Raw genomic sequence first — 12,524 nt, 5'->3', positions numbered from 1 at the left:
CGAATCGGATCGATTCATTGACAGGATAATAGGGTTGAACGATATAGACAAAATGTGATATTGCGATATCGATATTCATTTCGATATTTTTAAACATATGTAAAATTACAAAGGTTACGGGAAAAGGCATCTAAATAGATTCATAGCAAATTAAACAAGTTTTCTTACAACACAAGGTTTATTTCAATTGTCATAAGTCATATTGGACTGGTCCAACATGAATAAATAAATAAGGACCATGTCTACAGAACAGGACATGTTCTACTGGTTGGACAGTATAGAATAAATAAATAAAGAGAACAGGACACATTTCTTCTCTGATTCGTTCCGTTTTGTTGTCTCTATCTATTTCTTCACTCACACTGTCACTCTTCGAAATATGCACACATGTGGTACGCTCCATAGGGTTTGACACGTAGTGGACCCTTGCGCTGATGTGCACGTGGCACGGTAACTGGCCAATGAAACATGATCATTACAGCGTTTCAAACGGGCTCTAAATCAAACACAACTAAGCCACACAGCCAACGGACGGGACGCAGCGCTTCACAAAATAAAAACAATATTGCATACTTACGTATTGCGACACTTTCGATATATTGCGATAACAATATTGAGTCGATATATCTTGCACCCCTAGAGGATAATCGTAATCGAAAGACCAGTGAAGATTCACACCCCTGGCGTTTAAATAGCATTTTTTGATGGCAGATAAGATTATATAATCATAATTTATTTGTGAAAACACTATAATTGAACAGAAACACTTTCTAAAGCTCGGTTTCCCATCTTGCCTGGAAGACACGATTCTCTTGGTCCAGTTTTCTTTTTTGGCCGCTCATGTCTCTCTTCCCGCCGTTGCCGGTCAAGACCTGACGAGGCTGCAGTTGCTTGGCAACAAACCTCTTGCCTTTCGAGGGAGCGCTCTCTAACGGTGGACAGTATAATTACAATTGGAAAGTAATGGGTCGCTTGCTCCCAATACCTGTGAAACCAACAATTTGATATTTGGAAATTGATTTGCAGTGAGGACGCGGGCCGGGGGCCACCAGTTGCCCATCCCTGGTCTATATCAATGAAATTCAATTTGATATTAAGTAGGGTTTGTGCACAGTAACATGACTTATTGTTCATATATTAGATATTCAATAATAGTGAAAGATGATAAAGTATAATGACCAATGTAAGCATGGTGTTAGTTGGTCCATCTTCATTGTGTTCTCTTCACCTGTGAAACCAACCCTTCCTCCTTGGGAACATATTTTAGTTTTAGACTGCGTGGGAACAGATAATATTGTTGTTGAACACATTTCAGTCTGTTATCAGTTCCATAGGGATTCAGTAAGACACACAGCTCACAGCCACACTCTGAATGGACACTTGAATACACAACCTGGAGTGTTTCACATCGTCTTATTTCTTATTTGAGGCACAAAGAAACCAATACCAACAAGGTCTGTAGTTACTGAGACAACTCTCCTGTATCTTGGCATCATCTCAAAACAAATCACTTCACAAAACTGAACGCTTACTAAATTTGGAAAACAAATACAGCCCACCTGAGCGGAACGGACGTCTAGCTTTCCAAACAGAACCCTCTACTTTTAAAGTGAGAGTTTCTACACATTAAAACAGCCGGCTGGAGTGCAAATTAGCTGTAGGAGCACACACAGGGTGTTTAAAGAAGAACGAGCTGTTAAGCTCATTTGCTACTTTTTATTTTTCAGGCGATGGTATAATTAGCGAGGAGGTGCACGTCATCCATAAAGCCTCTACAACTGCATGTCAAGTGCTGTGATGGTACAGTACGAATGCTAAAATCCCTGTAGGGCCCTCACTGTCTACATTTCCCTTAAATTAAGCACCACTTCCCAGTAGCTACTCCGTTAAGCTTTTGACCACCCACCCTGCAGAAGCTTAAAGTGCTCATATTATGCTCATTTTCAGGTTCATAATTGTATTTAGAGATTGTACTAGAATAGGTTTATAGAATATGGTTTAATTTTCAAAAAACACCATATTTTTGTTGTACTGCACATTGCTGCAGCTCCTCTTTTCACCCTGTGTGTTGAGCTCTCTGTTTTAGCTACAGAGTGAGACCTCTCACTGCTGTTCCATCTTTGTTGGGAGTCGCACATGCTCAGTACCTAGGTAAGGACTACTAGCCAGTCAGAAGCAGAGTATGAGGGCGTGCCCTGACAGTACCTAGGTATGGACTACTAGCCAGTCAGAAGCAGAGTATGAGGGCGTGCCCTGACAGTACCTAGGTAAGGACTACTAGCCAGTCAGAAGCAGAGTATGAGAGCGTGCCCTGACAGTACCTAGGTAAGGACTACTAGCCAGTCAGAAGCAGAGTATGAGGGCGTGCCCTGACAGTACCTAGGTAAGGACTACTAGCCAGTCAGAAGCAGAGTATGAGGGCGTGTCCTGACAGTACCTAGGTAAGGACTACTAGCCAGTCAGAAGCAGAGTATGAGGGCGTGCCATGCTAGCATGTGTTACAAAGTGTGTTACAAAGTGTGCTAACGTGTTACAAAGTGACCACGTTTGTCTCTGAAGTAAAGGCTGGACTACAATAGAGCTGTTTGGAGCAGTTTGTGAACAGTGTTTTCTGTTGGAGATGGTAAGTCCCTTTGGGTGGAATTGGGCTTTTTCACTTTGTAAACCTCTAACATGCACAAAAAAGATATATAACACAATAAAGAAAAGGGAAAAAGCCAAAAAGCATAATATGAGCACTTTCAAACAAGGAGCCTTGTGGGTTTTCAAAACTGCAAAAGAGCAGAAAGAACACAAACTTCTGCCTACGTTTCTGAAGCCGCCCAGGAGGGGCTTTTAAATTTGATTGCTTCAGTATTCAGAGAGCACCTCTTTAGGGTCTTGAGCATTCAATGGCCACTGGTTGGCCACTATTATACATTAAGTAAATTGGGATGATAGCAACGGAAATATCCATGCTTGGGAGGATAATGTCTGTTTTTTCATAAAAAGAGTTACCTTTTAATGGGGCAACTGTTTTGTATCTTAGATATGAATTACAGGAGAAAATATACAACTGACAAGGAATCTATAATATATTAATAGTCAATAGTCTATACAGTTTTATTTAAACATTTACAAAGGGTAAAAGAATGTCTGGAGCCCAGACTTGGTTAGCCTAGCTTAGCATAAAGACTTGAAGCAGCTAGCCTAGCTCTGTACAAAGTATGAAAATACAACTACCAACGCATCTCAAGCTCACTGATTAACATGCTGTATGTTTGTTTAATCTGCACACCAACGGAAATGTAAAAAAAATACATGGGGCTGAAGTTTGAAAAGTAAAGAAATCTGAAGGAGTTGGAAAGAAGTGAGTTTACCAGACCTTTGAGGCCACTGCTCATCTCTTCATGCTAGTAGTGGCTTCATTAGCCACTACTAGCACAACACTTGCCCAAACTGCTCCTCAGATCTCTGCAGGGCAAATCCAGACAGCTAGCTAGACTATCTGTCCAATCGGAGGTTTCTGTTACACGACTAAAACAACCTTTGAACGTACATGTTCCAACAAAAAACAAGTTTCTTCCCGAGGCTATTTTGCAGAGGCACCGTTGCTCCATCCAGCGCTTAATGCCGCCCAACAAAATTGTGATTGGTTTAAAGAAATCCCAATAAACCAGATCACGTTTTTCTCCCATCCCAGAATGCTGTGTGGACTAGCCAGACCCTCCTCCGCAGCGCTGTGAAGGAAGGTCTGGAAATGCGAGACTAGGCTCGGGGTGCAACAACAGAGGAGATTCCAGAGACTCTGAGACATGCAGAAGCACGCTGACCAATCAGAGCTGACTGGGCTTTCTCCGAGGGGGGCTTAAAGAGACAGGCGCTTCAACAGAGCGTTTCAGACTGCAGCCATGGGCTGTATGAGAAAAATTAAGAGTTTTGTTGAACATTAAAGCATGTAAACATGTTCTAATAGAATCACAAAATACGAGTATGAATCTGAAAACAGTATACAATAGGTGTCCTTTAAGCTGTCCATCCTGAGTCCAACAATGTTAGAGGAGTGCAATGATAAATCAGTGGAGTCAATCTTAGCACAAACTGAAATGCTAAAATGCAGATACCTTTTGCTCAGTCTCCAGGAAGCGGGCCAGGTCTTCTGTGTCGAGGTGGTCTTTGTGGTTGCTGTAGGTGAGCATGAGGAGGTACAGATCCCGACGGGTCGACATCATCTTGTAGAAGGAGCAGAACTCCTCAAAGTCCAACGTCCCCTGGTTATCATCTGTGTCCGCCTCCTACACACCGGGTACAAGGAACACTGTTGCTTAGTTTTCCCCTCACAAGTCAACAACTTTATTGTCAATTCTGCAATATGTGCCAGACATACAGAGCAATTGAAAATAAGTTTCTCTCTGACCCACGGTGCAATAAGGACACGTCCAACATGTATAGAACATGTAAGAAATATATACAAATAAAGATTACAAATGTAAGTAATATATAAAATATAAAAAGATAAGTAATATCTACAAATAAGATAAAGAAAGATACGTAATATATACAATTAAAAAAATGTTTGGCTAAATCAAACAGTACAGAAAACTAAAGATAAAGCTATTGAAATGTGCAATAGAAAAGGAAGAGCTCCTGAGTGTCTGCTTTTTCAAAATCCCCTACAACTACTACTGACACTGGCAATTCAGTCTTTCAGGGTGAACAGTCTGTTTTTTCACTACTCTTGCACTTGGACATCAGGATAAAATGGAAGTTACAGTATTCCCTTTGAAATGAGCAATCTGTAAAAGGGAATTACTTTCCTATACAATCTCAACTTTCCTAACAGCAGATGTATATAAATAACTTAAAATATTCTTCTAGGCGTTTAGATATGTACTCGCCCTAATATGTTTAATGACAACGTTTAATTGGATTTTGTTTGATGTGGTGTTCATTTTGTCTATTTTGTAGTTAGTTTTAATCCACGAGAGTTTAAGTCAAAGTCAACTTCACCCTTCTTGTTTTTAGTACATTTTTAGTTGACAAAAACACTTGGCATATTAGTCATGTTTAGTTGAAGATGAATAAACTTTTTTGTCAAGACCAAGTATTCAAATGTCAGCAAACAAGCCAGCTTAACATCTACCGCATTATAGTCTCAGAGAAATGGTACTTACAACATGAGAGACTGTCTGGCCTATAGTACATTCAGACATGTTCTGAACGCTGACAAAAAAATAAATATTATAACATTATTATTCAGTTGGAACAAAACAAGGGCAACAAGAGCTTAAAGAATAAAAACCATACATAAGGGTTTTTTTAAAGACTAAAAAACAGCAACAGAATTTGTCTCTACTTACTGAATCTTTCCAAACCAGTTTCAGAGTTGCAGACCCCAATAATGTCAAGATCCAAAAGAAATAAAGCCACACTTATGCTATCAAATAGGGGTGGGAATCACAGGGTACCTGACGATACAAAACATGGCTCCTGAATACCGATAATATCACGATACAGCAACTCTGCAATAATCAATATATTGCTAAACAATCCCTTTAATGATACGTCACAATATCAGTCTAACTATGAATACTAAATTCCAGTGAAAAGGTGCAGTTTTTCTCTTTTTATTCACTGCAAGTCCAAACTGTTGAAAACAGACGTGTACAGGGAAGATGAGCAAGGCGTGCAGGAATAGAAGTCATGTATTACTACGTACTACTATATATCTACGTAATATTGTCTTTACTGCATTTGTATTTACGGTAAATATATTTCTTTAAACTGTTTATTTTAATCAACTCTTACTTCATAAACAATATATAAAAATGCAATGACATGTTCATAAAGTCTGTGTCTCGCTAACATCTTGTCCTTTTTGTTAATTTCATTTTCCTTGATGCTGCCTTTCTTTAAATAATTGTTCACTGTTTATACTGCACTGTAACTTTTATTCTTGTATTTTATCTGTTTTTAAATTTGTAATTGTTACTGAAGTTACATTGTTGAAAACTGAAACTGTATGACAATCTATGTAAGCATATAAAGAGAATTAAAATGTAAGACCAGTGGGACCGGTTGTTCCGGGAACGGCAATGATTGCGGGTGGATTACTTGTAAAAAGCAACAGTTTATACATTGCCCCACGCTGGCTTCCTATAATCTTATATTTTATCTGTTTTTATATTTTTTTTGTTTTCAACTGCTCTTTAATGTTTTATGTAAAGCATTTTGAATTGCCCTGTTGCTGAAATGTGCTATACAAATAAAGCTGCTTTGCCCTTACTAAAATAACAGTTGAAGTGTTATAACAGAAGTAACAGTAGTTTGATTAAATGTTAATTGATTATCATCTTTGTGTAAGTTCTTCCCTGTTTTCAGCTCATATCACAACGATAGGTTTGAATGTCTAGTTGTAATGAGCTGGAAAGAGACTGTGTCAGCCTACAAAACGAGAGCCCCGCAGAGGGGGTCACACCATGACCCGTGTAATCCTTGCCTCTTTTTGACTGAAGCGGTCTGCGACCGGCTCCATATGCCAAGCAGCACTGGAGGTAGCCACTCACTGCAGGGCGATGACGTCTGTGCCAGTTGGAGCTTGGCCTCCGAGCAGCTTAGAATACTACACACACTGGGCTTAGAGAGCGATACGTAGATCGAACATGACTTTCTCCTTCCACAGCGAGTGAAAATGATTCTACAAGCTTTTTATTATTTGATAGGACACTTGACATTTAAAAAGGGAGGAGATGTAGCCCAGAGTTCCCCTACAAATTAAGTGCTGCACTGGGTTCCCTGCTTGAAGATCTCCCCACCTTCCCACAGCTAAAGAATTTCATTATTATAGGTTTATATGGAGAGATCAAGTGTTCCTAGAGGCTTTGACACTGGGTAAAGAATAAAATGAATGTACCAGGAACTACTGTGGGACTTGAAATTGAGTGATGGCCTGGAATGACTGAATGAATGTAAAATGGAAGTGAAAACACTGAATTTCATAAAGACATGGATGAGCAAACCACACTGAATGTGGATTGGTCACATCCTGATGATACACTTGATAAGGTGAGGATCACCACCAATACCAATCCAATGGATTGGATCAGTACATGTCTACAATGTCTTTCGCATTGAACGGAAGCACCAGTTGAACAAACACGGTGGTGGCCAATCAGAGGACTCAGCCAGCCAGTGCCACACCTCACCAGAGCACCGTGGCATTACGCACGGCCGCACCATGTTAACCCTCATTGAATCGCCTAAAAATGAAAAACAGGCTGCTGCAGTACAACCATACAGATCTCTAAACACAGACTATTCAGTTATAACAACATTGCTTCGTTCTTGGTTGACATGGACAGCATAGCGTTGCAGTGTTTCAATGTTTACACCGCATAAATTAGCCAGCGGCTAGCGGACATTTAAGCATGGTCTATGGTCTCTGTGGTGTTCCCAGCGCGAAGTGCGCAGGCTATAATTGGACGTCACCAGGAGTGGGGAAAAAAGCTTTGTCAAAGCTTAAAAATAGCCCTAGATAGAAGAAGTGTTCGTCACATCAAGAGGCAGAGAGTCATTTCCATTTGGAGATAAGTAGCAGTAACGATAATAATTACATAAATAATGTTTGGCGGTACTTCGTTGTTTATCATGGATATGTTTACAACTGTTGCCAGCCAGCTTTCCTTTACTTCCGCTCTCTTCTTCTCTACTACTTCTTGCTTACTTACAGATTATTTTGTTTGTATGCCCCCAGTCATTTCAGAAAAAACTGCAATGTACAATGCAGTGTTTCCTCTATGTTGATTCTGTAGTGGCGGCCAGCCATGGCAAAATTTCTGCCGCCACGGTATCAGAAATAGGGCAGACGCACAATGTAGTCGCGGTTGCCTTTTAAATTATCCTGCTGACATAATGCACCCCCCTTTGGCTGCCGCTCACATTGCAATTTAACAACAAGTAGAACTATTCAGGGGTGAGTTGTTGTTCGGACAGACCTGCCCCCACTGCTAAAAAAAAATCCTAAAGGAAACACTGCAATGTGTTGAGCATAAATGTCTCTTTGCATGCTCGTAGCGCATCTACGGAGGCCCGCGCCACGAGTATAACCAAGGCTTTACCTAGCGGCACACAGACCGTACTGAAGACATTAGTACCCTCCACTAACCGGGCAAAAGTGTTGGTGTCATTATTCTGAATACTCAAGTCAAACTTTGTCCGCTAACACATTCAGCCTCCCAACTGTCACCACCATGTTCTCAGCCTGACTCATATGGCACATACACAGGAAGCCAAATGACTCAGAGACACAAGACAAACACTTTGTGTCACCAGACTCGGCTGTTGGTTTTGCATACATGTCACTTAGTAGACACCAAGTTGTGACTGAGTGACAGGCACAGATGCATACTGTACAGACAGTATTACTCAGAGTTATTAGAGAGAGAGCAGGCAGCACTGTGCCGTGGCAAGGCCGCAGTGATACAGATTCATTTTGCTATTATCTTTTACATACAGAAGAATCAGTGGTGACCAACACTGATAAACATATGAAAACACTTCACTAGTTAACCTGCATCTTTATTCATTCTCTGAAGTGAAGGAATTCTTTTCAGAAGCGCATTGTCGTATTCAGGACACATCTTAGCCCCAGGAGGATAATAAAGTAGCGGGAGCACAGCTGCAGAACGGAGTCTTTTTTTATTGGACAGAAAATATCAATCTAGCCTTATTCAGGCTTATTCATTATGCATGAACCCAGCCACTTAAGTTGTTAGCAGACGTGTGCCCTGTGTTACAGCTCGACAGCTAATACAGATTAATTCATCAGTTAGAAGTGCAGCTTCCTCTTGCTACAAAGCTTTTCCTCCACAGCTGGGCTCCGTTGTGATAAATCATTGAGCAAAGAGAAGCCTACTTCTTTGCTGTCCAGCTATCACATCCATCCAACCGACTTCTTGTGACTCATGCGCACCAACAACACAACACAAAACAAAACAAGGAAAGGTGCGGAGCATGATACTCTTCTGGTTGAATCATGAACTTTTCACTGAGCAATGACATTGTAACGTGGTTAAAGCTAGTTGAAATGTAGTCAAAAGACGGTTCACATGGCAGAGAACTAATATCCAATCACCATCTTAACGTATTGTCGCTGAGCCACTAAAGGCATTTACTCTATTAGTTCTATCAGTGATATCATTGTATCCTAATATAATGGAAGCTAAACGTATTCAACCAAAGAAAAACTTGGTCGATGGAAATTCTCCCTACTCTTCAGACGAATCGATTGGTCGATGGGGAAAAAACACCTGCACGTTATCTCTATATGAACTAAATCGTCCACAGTGCACTGGGTGCACTCTACCTGGTAGCTTTGTGTGTCCCTCAAGGTGTTTTTTTTCCTGAGGCCAACTATAGGTTTTTAATGATTTGCAATCGCAGCGCCGCATATTGACACAATGCTACAAACACCAGCAGCGTGACGAGGAGCTGAGCATCTATTCTGCGCTGAACTCTGCACGTTTGGACTTTATTTTAGGTCGCAGAGAGTTGAAGAAATTTTCAACTTTGGATAAAAAGCTGCGCTCGTCACCGTCCGTTTTTACACAGCCGTCCTACCTTGTGCCGACCATTACAGTTTTGACCGCTGTCTATGGATGTATACGCGCCAACATTTTTACTTCCGCGGATATTCCGTATCACAGCAACCAGACTCAACAAAGGCAAAGGTTTTCAAAAGAGCCCCAGCCATTTTCAGCTGGAAAAAAAAATGCTTTGATGAACATGAAAGTAATGAGAATTTGGTCGTACAAGAGCATATAGACTAACCAATCAACCAACCAACCTGGATATTTCGACCCTAGTAAAAAGTAACAAAAAAAAACAATTTTTCACAAACTGACATTTAAAAAAAAACATTTAAAGCTATAGTGCGTAGTTTCTGTCTACCCCATGAGGAATTCTAAGTAATGACAACAATTCTGTTGGCGCGTCCAAATGATACAAACCTTCCGTGATCGCGCTTCACCCTCCTCCACACAGTTGCTACGTAGCCAAGGAGGACACGGAGGATTAATAAAACATGGACTCTTCAGAAGAGGTCATTATCTTCACTCGAGCTTCTGCGCGGGAAGTCGCCGGACGACACAATCTTCTGAACATATCCATACTGAGAAATACAGAGAGAGTTGTGTGGAGCCGATCTTAATTAGCTTTGTATCAGTTCATTTGGCAATGGCTTGAAAGTAACGGACGTTCATTAATATAAAAAAAAGTTAAACACTAAAGCTTTAAAAAATTGAAGCTCATTTGACTGAATGAAATTATCTTGGGGCCAGTCACACACTGTATAAAATGCAGAAAGGTTAAAGTTCAGTCAGTAACAGCTGAGAGGTTCAGTATTTCCACTCTGCTTGTGTTTCTAAGTTCCCCCTGTGCTTAATGGAACAATGGAGAGGTAAGGCCTCCGGGTGCACACACAGGCAAATCATAAAATCCTGTAAATGTACCCATTGAGGATAAAAACAACTTCCGATAATTTCAACTAAATTACATCCAAGACAATAACAGCATGTAGAAGTGAGTGCAGGTAATTCCATCAGATTGCTCATTTCTCCCTGCAGGTTTATGTTCATCCTTGAGCAGCAGTTTTCTGCTGACAGTCTACTGACTGACTCATGTTGGATGCGTTTATTCAGTTTTGGTGAAACCAGAACTGATGATCGTTCCAGTTGACTCAGATATTTCTCTCATTTCATTGGACTGAATTACATTTCATAACTGGTTGTGTTTCATAGACTGAGATATGGACTCTTGTGTGCACACATTCTCTCAGTTGGATCTGTTGTTAATCTATGGGTATCTGTGAGGATGAATATATTCTCCACCTTACTGTCCAAAAAAATAGGATTATCAACAGTACTTGATTTGTACTAAGTGTACAGGGCATTACTGGGAACTATCATGTACAGTGTAGTTAAAATGTCAGTTCTCAGCTTTTGTTTTGTTGTATTCTATATCATTCTTACATTGTTTTTATTCTATTCTCTTTCTTCCTATCTCATTTGTTTGTGATTTATGTGATTTAGCTGCTGTGACACTGGATCAATAAACTACTCTATCTTTCTGTCTATCTGAGTTTGTGGTGCTGTTGAATTGCACTGTGTTGTGCTGATATTTAGTCTACCCTCATTGACATAAATGCCTTGGAGAAAAGTATTGGAAACATCTGCAGTATGAGCAAACTCTGCATTTCATAGGACTAAGAAATAAAGTATCCTCATTAATATGCAAACATTTGTGGCAATGTGCTCTGAAATGTGTTCGGATTATCTATGGTACTGGCACATGCTCATTAGCGAACGTCTTCAAACTGGGAAAGAGGTCCAGTCCACAGGTTTCTCCCTCTCTACTCTAAGATGGTTCAGCCCAACAAAACTGGCCAGAGATTGTCAACACACAAATCTACAGGGATGTCCACAGACGCATACAGGGACAGATTGGTCCCTGGTGTGTTTACGCTGAATTACACGAGAGGCCATCTGTGTCCCAGCAGCACCATATGGGTGAACGATAACAGGCCGCTGGACTTAGTAATGGGCAAGCTGATCTGTTGGAGGACGACTAAGACAACACGCTTAACACGGCAGCATGCTAATCCCTCCACTGTGGAAGAGTTAGTGGCTGAGCCGTGTGCTTGCCAACATCTGCAGCAGTAGCAATCAGTCAAGGTGTCTTTACTGCTCATTACCACCCGCAACAGTGACGATTGTATTGTTTTTACCTGTATGTGTGTGTGTGTGTGTGTGTGTGTGTGTGTGTGTGTGTGTGTGTGAGACACCATGGCTAACTGTGGTCCTGGGCACACCTACTGTAGTAGAACTACCACAGAGGCAGATTTAAGGACTTTGTCAGCTGTTGCGTAGTTGCGATCAAAATGAAGGCTGAGTTTGAAGATACTGTAGGTGTGGTCCTGGCAAGGGTGCCGAAAGTAGGGGGCCAGGAAGTAGGGAAGGGGTCATTGTCCCCCTATTTTACACCCCTGGCCTGATTTGGCACCGCAGCTGGTGCGATCCCATCGCAAGATGGTTTCTAGTTCACAATCTGCTAGGTGAGGTAAGTACACACTGCAGTCTCATGTGACCTGATAAGCTCTTTTACTGTCTTAATGAGCTGGCCTGCACCGTGTACTGCCAATTAGCTGTATGGTTTGATGACATTTTTACAATTTATCATTTCCTATTAATGTTAGAAGTTTTAATGTTAAGACAACTTTCACATCTGTGACGCATAGTGAGTAGATTGTAATGAACATTTTAATATACAAAAACTATATCAACTTTTTCCCATGTTGCTCTAAAGATCCCACACGTACTCTACTCACAGATACGAAGTGACCAAGACTACGTCCACATGTAAACTTAGCCTGTTGAATTGGCAAATAGGTCTTTTTCTCTCCGTTTCAACCCTCTGTCCAGCAAGGTTATAAGGTTAAGGTTATAAGGTTAAGGTTATAAGGTTCGAAAACGAACGAAATAACGAAAACT

General features: G+C 40.8%; 1 protein-coding gene across 10 annotated transcripts in view; it reads right to left on the bottom strand.

The window, feature by feature from the left end:
- plch2a (phospholipase C, eta 2a) overlaps positions 1–12,524 on the bottom strand; it is a 226,374-nt gene that overhangs the window by 46,445 nt on the left and 167,405 nt on the right. For all 10 annotated transcript variants that reach the window (XM_031311119.2, XM_031311141.2, XM_031311130.2 and 7 more), the window contains one exon: positions 4,104–4,274. In XM_031311119.2, coding sequence (XP_031166979.1) covers positions 4,104–4,274 — 171 coding nt within the window. The remainder of the gene's footprint in view (positions 1–4,103; positions 4,275–12,524) is intronic.

The sequence above is a fragment of the Sander lucioperca genome, chromosome 12, assembly GCF_008315115.2.
Source record: "Sander lucioperca isolate FBNREF2018 chromosome 12, SLUC_FBN_1.2, whole genome shotgun sequence".
NCBI lineage: Eukaryota > Metazoa > Chordata > Actinopteri > Perciformes > Percidae > Sander > Sander lucioperca.
Note: the sequence above shows the minus strand (reverse complement) of the source record. Positions and strands in the feature narration are given on the sequence as shown.